The sequence below is a fragment of the Pan paniscus genome, chromosome 4 (genome assembly GCF_029289425.2).
Source record: "Pan paniscus chromosome 4, NHGRI_mPanPan1-v2.0_pri, whole genome shotgun sequence".
Classification (NCBI taxonomy): domain Eukaryota; kingdom Metazoa; phylum Chordata; class Mammalia; order Primates; family Hominidae; genus Pan; species Pan paniscus.
The window spans coordinates 110,498,008-110,516,220 of NC_073253.2; the positions used below are offsets into that span (position 1 = coordinate 110,498,008).

The following is an 18,213-nucleotide window of genomic DNA, read 5'->3' on the forward strand; positions in this document are numbered from 1 at the left end:
CAAAAATATCAGTATTTACATATAGCTATGAACTTTTAGTTTTTATTTTTGTATGTTTTGAAGAGAGGTTAAGCTAAGTATTTTTCTAGTTTAAAACTTTAAATACAGAAACATATTTACTTATGGTAAACATTCAAACAATTCAGATATATAGAAAAACAGTAAAGTATCTTATCTTGCCATCCCCCACCTCTGTTCCCATCTACTTCCCCCTCCACAAAGATTTTCTATGTATCCTTTCTGAGTTTTTCCTGCACATTTATATAGATTGTTAAAGCACCTCTGTATATGTTTTAAATTTATCATTTAATCATATATATTATAAGTAAAGTTTCGGTGCCACAAAAGAAATAGCACTCAAATATAAAATTTTCTTTTTTCTTCTCAGCAAGGCAATTTACTTCTACAGAAGGATGTGCCCTTACAGATGGAGCAATGGTGAGTGCACAGTTGGACAAGGGAGGGGAAGGGGTTCTCATCCCTGACACAGGTGGCCCCTGCTGCTGTGTCGTTCCCCTATTGGCTAGGGTTAGACCAAACAGGCTAAACTAATTCCAACTGGCTAATTTAAAGAGAGAGACAAGGTGAGTGGTTTGGTGGGAGTCAGGGTAGATCAGAATGAGTCAGGGTGGAGCAGGTAATCGGAATGAGTCAGGGAGGAGCAGGTAATTGGAATGAGTCAGGGTGGAGCAGGTAATCGGAATGAGTCGGGGTGGGGCAGGTGATTGAAAAAGGTTGCTTTACGAGGAAGTTAAGTTTAAAAGTAGAAGGCAAAAAATTGAACATACTGACATATTGATTCTTTGAAAAGAAATTTAAAACTCATATCTAATATATATGACAGACAGTTTCATGTCAGTATATATATAGAGCTCTACCTTATTTACTGCATAATATTCTTTACTGGGCCATAGTTTATGTAACTTTCACTTTTGATGAACTTTTATTTTGTAACATTGTTTTGACTGAATTTCCCTGATTTCTAGTAAGGTTAATCATCTTTTTATGTATCTGTACTTCTTTTGTTAACTACTTAATAAATTTTGTCATTTTCTAAAGGACAATGTATCTTTTTCTTCTGAATCTTTAACAATTCTTTATAGTCGATGTTAATATTATACAAGACATAATTTTCTGCAAATTCATCACTTATTTATCTTTTACTACATAAAGTATTTAAATATTTATTTAGTCAAATCTATCAAATTTTTGCTTTATAATCCCCAGGTTTTGTTTAACATTTCTAGATGTTATAATTCCCTAGATTTTATGTGGTATCTCAAAGTAGGACAAATACAGACCTATGAGTTGCAGAAAGCATATTCTACCAGTTTGCAAATGCTTTATGAATTAGAAAATATTTGAAGAGCCAGACGAGGTCCTAGGCTAAATGTGAAAATATATAAAAGAGGAAGAGAAAAAAGTTGGAGAAGGGGCAGGTGATTTAATAGTCTAACAACTACTGATACACAATAAGCACTGAGAGGGAAAAGAAATAGAAGACACATTCACTTGTCTCCCTTCCAGAGGTTTGCAATTCAGGTGGAGGCAAAAATATTTTAAGTAACTTAAGCAGCAATGACTGAAGAAAAAAATTGGCAGTGGGTTTCAAACCAGTGAAGTCCATGGAGTTGACAGTTTAATGGGAAAGAAAATTCTGATGGTTCTCAAAAGGAGTGGTGAGCTGCAATTCTAACTCCAAAAAATGTTTAAACTTTCCCTGAAGTATAATAAACATAAGAAAAGTACTCCTATAATAATTAAAAAGCTCCATGAACTTTTTCAAAATAAACTCACCTGTATAACCAGCACTCAGCTCAAGAAAAAGTACATGACTAGCACTCCAGAAGCCTCTCCCACTTCCTTCTAGTACTCCCCAAATGCCCAGACTGGTTTGACCTATTTTTGTATTTTGTAAAAATGGAACGATATACAATGTACTTCTTTCTCTCATAAACATGCTTGTGACACTCATTCAAATAACTGAATGTAGTTGTAGACTGTTCATTCCCATTACTGTATTATTTTCCAAGGTGTGAATATGCTAATATATCCTTTATCCATTATACTGAAGATGGGTAGTCTGTATAATTACTAGTTGTAGGCTCTTATAAAAAATACTGTTATAAACATGCTAGAACATATCTTTTGGGGAACATGTTTTAATTTCTGCTGAGTATACACTAGAACTGTTGGGTCATAGAACATACATATGTTCAGCTTTAGTAAATATAACCAAATAGTTTTCCAAAGCAGCTATAAAGCTCCTTTAGCAGTGAATGAGAGTTCCAGTTTGCTACATTTTTGTGAACACTTGTTATTTTCCACCTTTTTAATTTTTAGCCATTCTGTTGATTATGTAACAAACAAAATTATTATGGATAATATGAAACTCCAGATAATAGCAAATCTCTCACAAGATTAAATAATGAGAAGAAGTATGTAGCTTTTTAAAACAACACAGATATAATAGCGTTATAAAAAACTCATTTCACTAATAAAATGGTAGGGCGAAGTAAACACTTATTAAAGAACAGACCAAAAAATTGCTCAATTACGGAGCCACCAAATAATCCTTAATAGTGGGGGGAAATAGAAGAAAAGACAGAAAGTAGGAAGCATGGTGAGTAAGTGACCAATGGTCTGGAAACTATAACCTGCAGCTTGAGTTCTCTCATTAAATGTTATGGTCCATCCTTTTCTATAAAGACAATAGCTATTTTATTTCAGGAGTATGAGTTTCAGTAAATTTTTAATTAAAAAATAATATAAAAATATATTTCGGCAAGAACTTAGGGAATAGCTTTCGTATGTGCCACAGTGTGTATATGATTTCCTATCTGTACCATGTAAGATACATTTCTTTAAAAACCGGGCATGTACTTATAATTAAAAAAAAATACCAAGCACAATCTGTAATAATTCTACCATACCTCAGTCTAATAATTAACTGTTTAAAAAATCCCAGACTTTCACTTAAACTATTAAAAAACATCCTGGCAAAAAGGGAAAACAACAATTGACATGTATTTTGCAAGTGACTAGGACTAAGACGTGGCCTCAGCCACGTGCTCCTGGAAAATGAGGACCATAACTTGCAACTTATCACAGCTCTTCTCTACAGGTTTAGAAGAGTAGTACTCTTAGCAGAAATTCAATAAATCCTACACATCAACATGTTAGATCTGTAACTATTGACCAAACTTATACATGCTTTCATTGGGGCTAGCAGAAAAGTGATTAGATATTTATATATTTAATTCTGATAGACCTAGTTCAAAATACTTAAATCAATTTTTAATAAGACTTTGTAAATAGGCATAGATTTAAAAAGTTATATAAAAACAAACACTATGAACTTCAAGAATAAAATAGCCGCAAACTATGTTCAAGATCGTCTGTCAAACAGAGAAAATCTTTCTTTCTAAGTAAAGTTTTAGCTTATTATTTCTCCAAAGTTCACTGGATGAGATTTACATATGATTACTCTAACCAACGAACCACAAAAAAGAAACAAGCATGATTTTCTAGGAGTTTGTTTGTTTGATGTTTTTAAGGTTAGAATTTATAACATGTATAAGTTATGTCTATCTTAGACATTTTATACTTAATAGAGTGAATAACAGAGTTTATAAAAACTTGCATATTTGCAGTTGATTATGTAATTTATGAACTCTGAGAATTCATTTAATTAATCAAAAGTTTTTAAGTGTTAAGTATAAAAATGACTGAAGCATATATAAGAGCTTTAAGAAACCATTAAAAATGCTAATGAAACATTGGAGGGAAAATAATCAGGAAATGAAAGAAAACTTTTTGATGGCAAAGAGTTTTTCACTGAAAAGACAAGAATTGTTGGGAATGAAAAACACAGTTAATGCTATAGAACTAATCAAACATAAATACTGACTATAAATAATCAACAAGTAGTCATCAAAGTGGAAGTATACAACATAGTATGGTGCCACAGTTGTGAATCTCTATTAAATTCCAGATAACTCTAGATTGTTTTCTTGAGATTATGATCAGATTTGTTAAGTACTGTATTTCAACAGAATGGCAATGCTGCATTACAACAAAATCACAGATAAATAAAATATGTTAACAGTATACAAGTAAGTACTAAGATTTTCTAGTCCAACACATGTTATGTCAGGTACAACCAGTCACACTAAAAATAAAATGCTAAAAACTCACTCACTGTCTTCTGTGGGAAGGACCTGCAGGGAGTAAATCCACTCTATTATATCATCTTTGTTCACCACATCTAAGGAATCCAACATATCCAGCCCGGAGAGTGCAAAAAATGCAATTGTCAACCTAAAAGAAAAAAATGTAAAATTCCATCTTAACTATCATACCACTTAAGTCTGAAGTCTTCCTGGTCTAGAAAAATAATAAAATCATTCTAATTTTCCAATAATTTAAACAATACTTCCACCTTGCAAAAGCAAAAAATACATATATACATATTCTTGTAACTTAATACTGTCAGTCCAGACTTTTGTTTCAATTTTTCAAAAGGGGACATTTGGGGGTTAAGAAACCAATCCTACCCCATTGACACAAACAAGACCCACTGAAGCCAGAATATCACCAAACTGAAGGCTAAAGTAGATTTAAAAAAGGATTCTCTACAACTAATCAGTACAAATAGTACAGGACTTAGAAATATGTGAAAATGTCAATTTTCACTAATTTGTCAGGATCAATTATAGCTTGTATTTAATTCTGGAGGAATATGAGAATAATATCTTAATTCAAAGGTGTTCACAAATAACATGATTCCTTGGGAAAAGATTTATAATAAGCTTTGAGAAATACAAAACATTTAGAAAAATACAAATGTACTTACACTCTATTTTCCCAGAGAGGAGCATTCTTTGGCAGAATGAAAAACTATAGAGCAAAACCTTCCCCTTCTAAGACTGTACACTATAAATCAGAAACCTAAACCTTTGCTTTCATATAAAAATCAGTATCTTACCGATGGCTTTGAACACAAAGAATTTGTTATATATAATTCCTTTCATGTTGAGAAGCAGTCTCTAGTATAGCTTGATTGAGTACTGTTACATCATTTCCATAATCTAACAATTCATATGACTAATAGTAATAAATTAACACTTCAAATTATCTGGTCTAAAATTTTACAGCAGAGCTACCTGATGTATTCTGTAACCTTTTCAATGAAGATTCTAAGAAATAATTAAGCCTTAATGCCCTGAGGTATCTACTGTATGTAATAAATTTACTTCTCTCCTGTGCATCTAGAATAGTATTATCTAGAATAGTACTACACGTTGAGTATCCCTTATCTGAAATGCTTGGGACCAGAACTGTTTCAGATTTCAGATTTTTTTTTTTGATTTTAGAATATTTGCATATACATGAGATGATACCCCACTGGGACAGGACCCAAATCTAAATATGAAATTCATTTAAATTTCATATACATCTTACACACGAAGCTTATTTTATATAATACTTTAACAATTTTGTGCATGAAACAAAGTTAGTGTTAAGCACTTATGTGTGGAATTTTTCACTTGTGGCATCATGTCAGTGCTCAAATCGTTTCTGATTTTGGAGTCTCTCAGATTTTTGGATTAGGGATGCTCAATCTGTACCAACTTTAGGAGAGATGAGAAAATAGTGATTTCTTTTCTTTTTTTTTTTTTAGGGCAAATTATCGCTCTGATCCCTGGTGGAAAAAGACTAGCAGCATCCATTAGATAACAGGAGGAGATATCAGAAAGTAATTTAATTCCAAACAAAGCTTAAGGGCAAAAACTAAAACTACAGAGATTTGGGTGCACTTCAGAAATAAATATTTGGGAAACATCTTATTGAGAGACTATTACCATGTATTAGACACTGAGCTGGGACATTTCTCATATATTATCTCAGTTTAATCCTAACAACACACTGAGATCTATTTGAATTAGAGAGGTAATTTATCTAGGTAAGATCAGGATTATATTAAGGGCAGTGGAACTCCTTTATGTGGGAAGCAGTGTTGCACACTACTTCAAAGCTCAGACTCTGCAGTCAAATTTCAAGTTGGCCAATTTCACTAGACTGACCACATGACTCTGGGCAGGATACCTAAACTTTTCTAATCAGCTTCCAATAATTATTTTAATCATTACTATACCTTATACAGTTATTGTGCTTACCTACTCACAATAAGCACGCAATAAATGGAAGCCATTATCCTTGGTCTTTGCCATGATTTGGAGGGACAAGAGTAACAACGACTTTAGGATCTAATCACAGTCTATAACACTACAGGCCTTTTCTATAGACTCTTGGTTGTAACCATTTTCCCCAGAGGAATGTGCTTCTCCAAACACAATAAACCTTTAGACATGGGAAAAACCTCTACATAATAGCAACAAAGTGTGAAAATCACTGCCCTTGGTGGTAATTATGTCTCATGAGATAAGGTCCACTTTGTTTGTATGCACTCAAATATTTACTGAACTAATAAAGGACCTGCAATACTACATCTAACCCTCCCGGAGAGCTCTAACAGGGTTTTTTGGTTTTGATAGAATACATAAAGTAAATGATTATATTTATAGTCAGGTACAATTAAGCATCTACTAATATAGTTTATTTAAAGCGTTATTAAGGAAAAGGGCAAAAAGAAGACAGAGACAAAAGTGGAGGAAAACATGAAGGACTTGAGGTCAGACAATGGATAAAACAAATATCTTCCTGTCAGTAAAAGCTATGTAGTAAGAGAATTTATGCAAAAGGCTATAAAAACAAGTTGGCATTTTTTTCAAAATTAAGAAATTCAGAAATGATCTAGTCCATCTCTTTGATTTTCTAACTGAAGAATATAAAGCCCCCAAAATTCAAGTAATTTACTTGAAATTTCAACACTAGACAATCAAAACTACTCAAGAAGTCTAAGTCCCAAAGTGGTATTCTCCACAGGGGTGCTTCTCATTAGAATCTGCTTAAAAACTGCTCATTAGAATCTGCTTAAAAACAAACGACCAAAACACCACCAACATAACACAGAGATCAAGGTCCTACTTAACAATCAAATCTATGGGTGTAAGGTGGGGTCTGGGCCCTTTGGGTTTGTTTTTGTATTTCCTTTGGGTTTGTTTTCGTATTTAACTTCCCAGGTAATTTTAACGTGCAGGCAGGTTTCAGAAGCACTGTTCGAGAACAGTGGTTCTCTACTGGGAACACTGACCCTAACATAATATATCATAATCAAACATTCTTGGTTGTCACAGTGGAGGAGGGAGTTACTGGCATCAAGTGGGTAAAAGCCACGGCTGCTGCTAAATGTCTACAATGCACAGGACAGGTCCATACAACCAAGAATTATCTGGCCTAAAATGTCAATAGTGCTGAGGTTGAGAAAACCTGCTTTAAGGTCATACTCTTATCTGTATACGTTATCTGAATAATCTGTTTGTCATGTTACTTGCTGCTGGATATGAATGCGTAAGTGCCAAATACAAGAAATCAGCCATGTGATGGTATTTTAAAATCTTGCATACTTAATTATTAAGGGCTCCTGAAAGTCCAGCATTTTCAACTCATAGGTGAAGACTTAGGTTGAGACCATAAGGTTTATGAGAGTAACAGAGTTATGGTGAATGGCTTATGTTTATAAAAAGAGGTCCCATCAGAAATGCTTGGCAGACAGAACCAATAAGTCACTTTGGGGCAAATATCTGGCCTCCTTTAAAATAGTCTGGGAAACCATTCCTCTTCCAATCACATAAGAATTCTCAAGTAGTCCTAAAACTGAAAGAGGGAGAATTAAAACAAGCCACAAAAAACACAAAGGAATTTTGGGCTGTGGGCCTCCGAGAGAAATAGTATAATGTAGGGTTTTATGGTTCCTAGATGACTTCTACTTGGGAATAAACTGCTGGGCAACCTGACTCAGCACAGGTGTATAGAGGGGTAATTGTGCGAACACACGCACCTAAAATCAAGCCAATGAAGTTATTTTTACTTCTTTCAGAGAATATCTGTTTATTCTGTTTCTTCTTTTCCCTAGAACTCAATCTGAATCTGCAGCCTGAGAAGTGTAAATAAGCAAACAATATCTTTCTGTTCACCCCTCTTCTCTCACTCTGAACAATAAGTATAAGAAGTTTATCTTACAAGGATGAAAAAGTAACATCCCCCAACCCCCAATCAAGTTGCTTTACCAAAGAATCAATTCACAGACAAGAGGGTTAACCTAAGTGTCTCCAAAAGATGTCAAATATTCCAGGCTTAAGAACACGCATACCCCAAAGATTAAATAAGAACAACAAGAAGGATGGGCGCAGTGGCTCACTCCTGCAATCCCAGCACTTTGGGAGGTCAAAGTGGGTGGATCAACTGAGGTCAGGAACTCGAGACCAGCCTGGCCAACATGGTGAAACTCCATCTCTACTAAAAATACAAAAAGTCAGCTAGGCGTGTTGGTGGGCGTAATCCCAGCTACTAGGGAGGCTGAGGCAGAAGACTCACTTGAACCCAGTAGGTGGAGGTTACAGTGAGCTGAGGTTGCAGTGAGCCGAGATTGTGCCATTGCACTCCAGCCTGGGCAACAATAGCAAAACTCCATCTCAAAAAAAAAAAAAAAAAAAAAAGAATGAAAAACAGTCTATAGTCTGGACAGTGGAAAAAAGAACTTAGTCATACTGATATAAGAAATATACTGAAAACACTAATTTATGAGAGTTGACTAGATTCCCAAACTTTGGATCCCTTGTCCTGACCCTTTGTGGTGCAACCCCATCCTTTACCAAGTGTCTTAAACAAGTGTCTTAAACAATGGACTACATTCCTGCCTAGATACCAGATGGGCCTATGACTACATCATATTGCATCTAAAATTATAAATAAGCATCTACATTAAGAAATAAGAACACAAATAAAATTGATAACCATGTCAGTGAAGAGAGAGCCTTAGACGATACATTAGACTTAATCATGAAGTTAAAATACTAGCACATAGATGCTGCCATAATACTTCGAAACAAATGACTGAAAGACTGCACGAATTCTGGAATTTTAAGCATTATTCTTCATTTATAATTATTTTTCAATGGCTGATTCAACTGGTAAATACTTTTAAGTACAGTCACATATCTGTGGAATTATTTAACTTGTAAAATAGTTTTTCTACTATCATACTTTTTCAATAAGAAACATCTACTGAACACCTACTACAGACTAGATGTCACCACAAAAATGAATAAAGCTTCCTAACCTTAAGGAGATTACATGTTAAGTGCTATTATATAAATCATCTTCTTCCTTTCTCAACTGGCTCCTTTTGCCTTTTATTCTCCAGACCAGATAGCAGTTCCAATTCAAGAATCCTGGGACTCCTCCTTTTTCTTCATCCCCTCTTTTCTAGCCCTACTTCACTGCCTCAGCATCTCTCTCCTGGACTACCACATGAGTGTCCTCATTGGTCTCCCTGGTTCTGGTCCTGTACCATGTGATATATGACTATATAAATGACTATTCCTGTCACATGATATCCAACTCATGTTTCTAGACAAGCACACAAAGCTTTCCATGATCTGATGCATGCCTACCTCTTCAGATTACATTCCTACCATATCCCTTTACATTTTGAACCACTACTAGAGAACTAATTGAAGTTTTCTGCTCAACACTCACTTCTCCAGCTTTATTCTTCTTATTGTCCATTTGCAACAACAACAACAACAAAACACTGGAACACATTCTTTAAGATTTAGCTTTGGGATTACTTCTTCCAAGAAGCATTCTCTAGTCCCTGTCTCTCTTCAGGCTGAGCTACTTAGGCACTTCCAGAATGCCCTCAGAATATCACAATCATTTTGTCTAGTCAGGGGATTAGCCATATCAAAATCATCTGGGCACTTGTCAGAAATGCAGCATCTCCGGCTCACACTCAGCATCACACTCCTCAGCTATTGCAATATACTTTAACAGGCTGCTTCATGCAACACCGCACCTCTTTCGCCTACCATTAGATTTACAGTTCCCGTAAAGTAAATTTCTAAGACCTTAAACGTTCTCTGCTGCTCCTACACATAAAACACCGTACAGACACTCTATTAAGAGTTAATAACTTTACAGAGGACAGGGATGCACAGGAGTATTCATCTAAAAATACAATGACCCAGGCTTATGCAATCAGAATCTGCATTTTAACAAGATCCCCAAGTGATTCACATACACATTAGAGTTGGGAATCACTGCTGTAATAACTGCGTATTTGTTTCTCCTATAAGGCAAACAGTCTCTAACTTTAGCCTGCTTTAGAACCACCTGAGATGCTTGTTATAATGCAGACTCTCAAGGCCCACACAGGATCCAATGAAGGTCTGGGAAGGGGCCCAGGTATGTGCATTTTTATAAGCACATACAAGCCATTACTTAGAGTCTCCCACCACTACACTTTGAAAGATGTACTGCTAGACTGTGATATATTTAAGATAAGGGGGCTGGGCACAGTGGCTCACGCCTGTAATCCCAGCACTTTGGGAGGCCGAGGCGGGCGGATCACAAGGCCAAGAGACCAAGACCATCCTGGCCAACATGGTGAAACCCCATCTCTACTAAAAATACAAAAAATTAGCTGAGCGTGGTGGCACACACCTGTAGTCCCAGCTACTTGGAAGGCTGAGGCAGGAGAATCACTTGAACCCAGGAGGCGGAGGCTGCAGTGAGGAGAGATGGTGCCACCGCACTCCAGCCTGGTGACAGAGTGAGATTGTCTCAAAAAAAAAAAAAAAAAAAAAGATAAGGGAGGAAACGAAAGAACAAAGTAGTTGCAGAATGGGAGGCAGCAGAGAGGTTACAACACAGGATACACAGGGGAAAAGAGAGGGACATGAGAATACAAAGACTAGCTAGATTGTAAATGCTTTGTGAAATAAAAGCTAACTGCCTAAACCCTTCTTCTAGAAGAAGTGACTGTAAAAATAACAGAAAATTGTCACTACTTTGTTCCTTAATAAAAAGGACTACTCTAATTCCTATTACCCCAATACAAATGGCAACAATAACTCATAACCAAACTAAACTCCCTAAACTACTTGTAAAAGAAACCTGGTAATTGACAAAGCTCCCAACCCAAGATTTAATATTCACTTGGATTATAAACTAGTAACTATCATTTTAAGAAGTCAATATAAAAGAAAAATCTCTGATGAAACCACAGACAATACACTTTTTATTTTCATAAAGTCATTGTCACTAGAAAAGTAAAAATTATTCCTATTGGTCAGGCTAAAAGAAACAGGAAAATAAAATTTTGCCAAAATGGTGAATCAGAAAATAAGTGTCTAAATATCCAGTCTAATATTAGCCTTCTCAAAGCTTTTTCATACCTATTGGTAAAAAGAAACGAACAGAGGAACACCTGAATCATTAGTTTAACACTGTATACCTGTACCTAGACACATGGGGAGGCACTCTATGAATGACTGTGGAATTTAACTGCAATACCAGGTAAGAGTTGTGGCTTGCCCAATGTACTGTTTTGTCTTAAAAATCAGCAGAAACTTTGTGACCAGTCACCTTTGCTGAAAAGGTTGGAGTTTCTTCACAAGCATTTTAAAGTCAGTTATGAATCACATGCACCACAAAAGAACTTAGTGCTAAAGAAAATAAAGTCTGTGAGTTAGGAAAGAGAAAAACTTAAAATCACTACAGAAACTGACATATGCAGTTATCTTAAATGCGGTTAACTAGGCTATAAGAAAACCAAAATGATGTAAAAATTCTATTCATGTGACAAACATTAGACAAAAAAGGACACAATATTGCTTAACCAATGCACCAAGGTGTTATATAACACCTGGTGTCGATCCTATGCTCATACTAAAGTTAAATAAGTCAGAAAATTTGTGCTGTTTTACTTATGCTGTGAACAGAATTACACAGTTTAATGCCAATGTGCATTATTCTATATGGATTTGTCCAAGCTGGAATTTTATAAAACAGGCCAAACACATTGGCATTTTGAAAATGCAATCACAGACTTATAGTGATAGCTGCAAGCAAAGTTCAACTGTTTAACAATCACAATTTAATCAGCTCACAGGACTTATACACTGCATGTATCTAAGCAGTGTATGTATATGATAAATATGCACATTATGTATCAATAACAAAAACAGGATGGAAGACTTTTTATCTAAACGCTTTGAATTCACATAAAATTAATCCCTATTAAGATATAAACGATTTATCAACATTTTAAAACATCTCATATCACTACAATCATAACCTTTCGGTTTGGAAATCTGAATCTTTCAGTGAAGATATAGGCTCTGCTAATCGATCAACACCTATGAGAGGAGGAAGGAATATAAACGTTTCACTCTTTCTTTTGTAAGAATCTGTTCATCCTTCAGGGCTCAGCTCACATTATTCACAAATATTTCTTAGTGCTTCTCAGATACCAGGTACTATTTAAGATCCTAGTGCAATGTTGACCAAAAGGACTAAGCTGTTGCAAATGTTGAAATACAAACAATTGCCACTGGCCAATATGGCAACTGGGTACTTGAAATGTGGTGGCTACTACCAAAAGAATAACTTAATTTTTAATTTGATTTAATTAATTCAAATCGAAATAGCCAAATGTGGCTAGTGGCTACCAGATTGGACAGGGCAGCCCAGTCCTAAGTATAGAAGTAAACAAGATAGACGAAAATGTTACCTTTGTGAAGTTTATAATCCAGTGTAATAGAAAGACATTAAACAAATAAACCAATACATACGTAATGTGAGGTGGTCATTGGAAGTGGTCCCTTTAGGAAGGGTGTTTAAGGAAGGCCTCTCTAGAGATATCTGGATTATGTACATGCCTGTCTATATACTCCTATGAACACTACACTAACATATAGCACAGAACTCTATACAAATGCTTGTCTTGTTCAGCTGTACTCTGGCACCTACCATAATGTAGTTCTTGACCAAGTGTGCAGAAGTAATCTGCAAAGCTCCCCAAACTGATCCGGTCATGCAGTGTTCAAAATACACCAGCAAATCAGAATTTGGAAAACGTGGGGAGAGAACACAGCAAAAACAAGCCGCTCTTTCCTCCCATCCAGTCTCAAGCAGCTTTTGAGCCTCACTTCAAAACACAGCAATGCGGAGCAAAGATTGCCTTCTCCTTTCTTTCTTCTCATCCCCAGCTTTTACTGTAAATTAAGTCGCTTAGTCTCTGCCGCACCACACTCTTCAGCTATTGCAATACTTTTAACAGGCTGCTTCACGCAACACCGCACCTCTTTCGCCTACCATTAGATTTATAGTTCCCACAAAGTTTCTAAGACCTTAGAGGTTCTCTGCCGCTCCTACACATAAAACACCATACAGACACTCTATTAAGAGTTAATGACTTTAGAGAGGACAAGGATGCACAGAAGTATTCATCTAAAAATACGACGACAAACTTTGTCCTTTTCCTTTTACACTCGGAAGTAATGAGGCAAAGTGACAGGCTATGGGAGCGGGTAAAAAAGCAGCTCAGAGTTGCCAGAAGAAAAGGGAAGTGAAAAAGCCGGAAACTGGAGATGCTACAGCCCTCGACCTACAGCCTTCCAGACCTTCCCACCGTACGGCGGGAGAGTGGGGGTAACCTCAAGCCCACTTGAAACCAGTCAGTGCCAAGTGGGCGGCCGCGCAGCCCCCTTCCGGCGCCCAGTTTGCGGTCCGACTCCGCCGCGCCTTTCCGCTGGAGCCCGGGCCTTGTGCCAGCCTGGCTGACTGTGCCACGAGTTACCTGCTTGTCTCGAGTGAAGAATAGCGCTCCGGCAAAACCTGGAGGCAGCGCTGGAAAAATCGCACGTGCCGATCCCGTAAGAAATCCAGCCGCTCTCCCTCACCGCTCCCTGCTAGCCTCTCGTCCTCAGTGGCCGCCATGCTGCTCCGGAAGCGACGTCCGCCGCGACCCGGAATCAGTGCCCGCGGAGAGAAAGAAACCCCCTGTGCTGAACCAGAGGGGCCGGGTTAGGGGACCTGCGCCCGCCGCAGACTAAGCCAGTATTTGAAACCGCTATCATCTGGGTCCTGTGCAGCACTTCCACTCTCCGATATCTCCCTAGCTAGCGCATGACCCTACCTTTTCTACTCAAAGCCCTCGAGGCTTGTAAACACCTCGCAGGCCTTGTGAAAATCAAGTCCACAAATCCCTCCGTCAGAATTTTTATCTTGGGAAGCGCAAGGTCAAAAGCATCAAGTACGCTTTGAGACAATTCTGGCTCTGTAGAACCTGAGGATGGTATATCTGAAAACGAGGATGGATCAGTATAAACTTGCTAACAGATTCATTTTTGGAGGGCCAGTTTTAAGCCGAACGGTTAGGGAAACAGAAAAACAAACCAGTGGAGATAAATGTTTATTGACACTACAAAAGCTCAGAGACTTTCCTAATCTTAATCCTTTCTGGATACCAGGAATCACTTAAAAATCTGTGTATAATGCCCCCAAACATATACAACATGCATATTCATACCTATATATGACTGCTTGCGTCATTCTTTCACAAATCTTACAGATTTTACTTTGCTTGAGTCGACGTGTTATCAAGAATCAATGGTGCATCAATCTGCAACAGCAAAATAAGCTCAATATCTTCTCCAATTACCTGCATTCTAAAAAATTTAAACATGCTTCTAGTTCTTTTTTCCAAAAATAGGGATTTAAGTTGTTTAGCCGCTATACTATGCCCTTTAAACTTTCATGAGGCATTCCTGAGTAGCGGGTGGGGGGATCCACCCAATAATATAACTAAACTAGGTTCCCTGTGATCAATTTACCTAATAAAATTTTGGGTTTAATTTTGTTAGCTTTCTTAGAAAATGTAATTCTTATACTCTATGGGCTGGGGTAATCTTACACTTATTCAACAATCCAAAGTGCTCTGAATAATTTTTGGTACTATTAACTACTTATTCACAGGTATTCCTGCATGTCTTTACAAAATACCGCATTTAACAGCCACAGACGGATTCTAGGCTGTCCTCGGTACTTCCCTACAAATACGGAGCTCACAGTCCTTGCCCTTCAGGTGTTCCCAGTCTGGAGTTTCCACTGTTATTAAAATTAAGATCTCTCACTTAGCACACATACCCCCAAATGCCTGAAGATTTTTAAAGTGGAGTCTTATACACATTTAACTTACTGGAATCAGCTATGGACACTCTATACATTCTCAGAAAATTAATTCTAATAAACATGGCCCTTAAGTTAGGGAAGCCAAATGTTTCATCTGATTCTCAGCTCAAGGACTAGCAATCTGATCCAAATCTAGAGGAAAAATTTGCAATGTGGGACTCATTCAGAGATAATACAGAATGCCTCCTAGGTCGGTAAAAGGCTTTCCATGAGTGATTTTATCCATACAAGATTTTTGGCATGTGCATAACAGAATGGGAATGATAGAACATCTATATAATTGAGTGTTATTTAGCCATTACATGATAATGTTTGAATTAGGTAGAAATGTACGAAAATGTGTAATGCAATTATAGCATAGTAATTAATATGTACTATATGACTGTAACAATTTAAAAATATGTAGGTATGTTTTTTGAAAAAGTTACCCTGGAATTATGGGTACTTTATAACATTTCTTCTTTAGTGTTTTTTCTATATTTCTTATTAATGTAGTTTTTTTGTTTCCAGGCTTACTTCATTTTATTTTTCTTGTACAACCCTATGTTGTAGCCACCGCTGGAGCCTGGGTCCTCTGCACGGAGACTCTGGTGTGGGTCTTGAGGAGGTGGTCAGTGAATTCCTGATAGGGAGACTTGGTGAATACAGTCTCCTTCCAGAGGTCAGGGTTCAGCCTGCTGTAGACCTTAGAGATGGCATAAAAAATGACCATGACGAAGTTGCCCAGGATGGCAGTGCAGCCCCTGGCTGAGGTGTAGAAGTCATTGATAGCTGCCATCAGCAGCAGCTTCTTGGCCATGGGGGCCGAGACGATGCCAGTGCTCCTGGGCGCAGGGATGACCCGCGCCAGCACAGAGCCGTGGCAGCCTGTCACCTTGCAAGGGATGGTGTGGGGCTTGCCGATCTTGTTCCCCCAGTAGCCTCTGCGCATGGGCACAACGGAGAGCTTGGCCAGGATGATGGCCCCGCAGATGGCAGTGGCCACCTCCTTGGAGCACTTAACACCCAGATCAGTGTGGCCACTGTCCCTGATGGCAACAAACGCCTTGAACCTGGTGTTCTGGCCGGTGCGGGTCTGCTTCTGCACTGGCACGTCTTCAAAACCTCCTCCTTGAGAGAGGCCCCAGGAAAAAGTCAATGATCACAGACTCCTTGATGGGCAGAGAGAAGAGATAGATCTACTCCAGGGACTTAATCTTCATGTCCTTGACCAGGCAGCTCAGCTTGGTGACAACCATCTACTCCTTGTCCTTGGTCTTGCCTCCACGAGCTCTGCAGTTGGCCCCGGCCCCGTCCATGGCCGCGACACGAGTTCCCCATCCCAGGGCCGGCTGAGACCCCAGTTCCCCATCCCAGAGCCCCCCGGGCCTCCGGGCCTCCCAGGTCCCCCGCTGTACCGGCATCATCCGCGATTTGGTGTTTTCTCAGAGAAAAAGCTAATGTACTTTTTAAACCAGTATAAGAAATATTTATTTGACATCTTGTTTATGAACCTGTAACTTCTATGAAGTCTGTAACTGAAGATATTTGTGTTTATCTTACATCTTTTATATAAAGGATCTATATAATAAATTCATCATTTATTTCAGATTCAGCTAGAAAAACTGATTTCTTCAGAGGAACTTCCATACTTTTCTTTATTTAAAAAAAAAATAAAAAAACAAAGCCATAAGAATCACATCATCCAGAATGCTTACCTTGGATACAGGAATTTGAAAGCTGCATTTCGGTGCAACAAAAAGCAACACATAAAAAAGCAATATGTAAGAAACATTTTCTGTATCTTGTAGCTTCTCAGTTCTGCTTTTAATTTCCTCATCTTGCTCTATGTTTTATTTATGTATTTATTTTTTGAGATGGAGTCTCACTCTGTTGCCCAAGCTGGAGTACAGTGGCACAATCTCAGCTCACTGCAACCTCCGCCTCCCGGGTTCAAGCGATTCTCCTGCCTCAGCCTCCCAAGTAGCTGGGAGTACAGGCGTGAACTACCACACCAGGCTAATTTTTGTATTTTTAGTAGAGATGGGGTTTTACCATGTTGGCCAGGCTGGTCTTGAATTCCTGACCTCAAGTGATACGCCCACCTTGGCCTCCCAAAGTGCTGGGATTACAAGCCTGAGCCACTGCACCCAGCCTCTATATTTTATCTCTGAACTACTTCAAATCATTACAAAAAAGTTTTGGATAACAAAATCAGCACTGCTGTTTAAGGATCTTTTATGTCAACTTTCTCATTCTGCACTAATAACTGTACAAATCAGAATTCAGTTTCTAAAATTTGGAAGCCATCTATTTTGAATATTAACTGTAAAATAAGAAAAGATTTTGACCGCTACTCATAGTACCTTTCTAACTGAGTCATTTAACCTAAATGCATCCCATTAACAATGAAAGACAAACAATGAAAGATTAAGATAAAAAAAGATTTATGAGATAAATTTCTTGTGTTTTTATGTATATAGTATCTTTCCTATGAGAACAAATTAAATAACGTTAGAAAGGAATATTTTATAATATGAAAAGTTGAACTGTATTCAATTACATTGTGTTTTCATGTATAAAAGTTTAGAAATTTAAGAACTAACTCTTTTGCCCAAATATGTTAATCTAACAGCTTTAAAAAGATCTTATTCATTCATTCCTTCATTCATTCATTTTAGAGACAGGGTCTCTCTCTCACCCAGGGTGGAGTAGAGTGGTGCCATCGTAGCTCACTGCAACCTGGAACTCCTGGGTTCAAGTGATCCTCCCACCTTATCCTCCCAAGTAGCTGGGACTACAGGTGTGTGCCACCATACCCAGTTAATTAAACTTTTTTTTTTTTTTTCTGTAGAGACAGGGTCTCCCTGTGTTGCCCAGGCTAGTGTCAAACTCCAGGCCTCAATTCTCCTACCTTGACCTCTGAAAGTGCTGGGATTACAAGCATGAGCCACCATGCCCCACCTAAAACATTTTAAGTGCCATCAAGAGAAATCACAGTATTTTAAAGCTGGCTTATTTCAGATGATGTTTCAGAACAAAGAATTTTCCTATTTTGAGGCAAACAGAAGC

The 18,213-nt window shown here is 37.6% G+C and overlaps 1 protein-coding gene and 1 pseudogene across 5 annotated transcripts in view; both read right to left on the reverse strand.

Annotated features, from left to right (window-relative positions):
- Positions 1-13,944, reverse strand: part of PGGT1B (protein geranylgeranyltransferase type I subunit beta) — a 52,099-nt gene extending 38,155 nt beyond the window's left edge. For all 5 annotated transcript variants that reach the window (XM_055112554.2, XM_034960358.3, XM_008952069.5 and 2 more), the window contains exons 1-2: positions 13,769-13,944; positions 4,202-4,320 (exon numbers count right to left, since the gene is read on the reverse strand). In XM_055112554.2, coding sequence (XP_054968529.1) covers positions 4,202-4,320; positions 13,769-13,908 — 259 coding nt within the window. In that variant the 5' untranslated portion in view covers positions 13,909-13,944. The remainder of the gene's footprint in view (positions 1-4,201; positions 4,321-13,768) is intronic.
- Positions 13,945-14,032: 88 nt separating this feature from the next.
- LOC100988860 (small ribosomal subunit protein uS5-like) lies at positions 14,033-17,996 on the reverse strand (annotated as a pseudogene).
- Between the last annotated feature and the right edge of the window lie 217 nt (positions 17,997-18,213).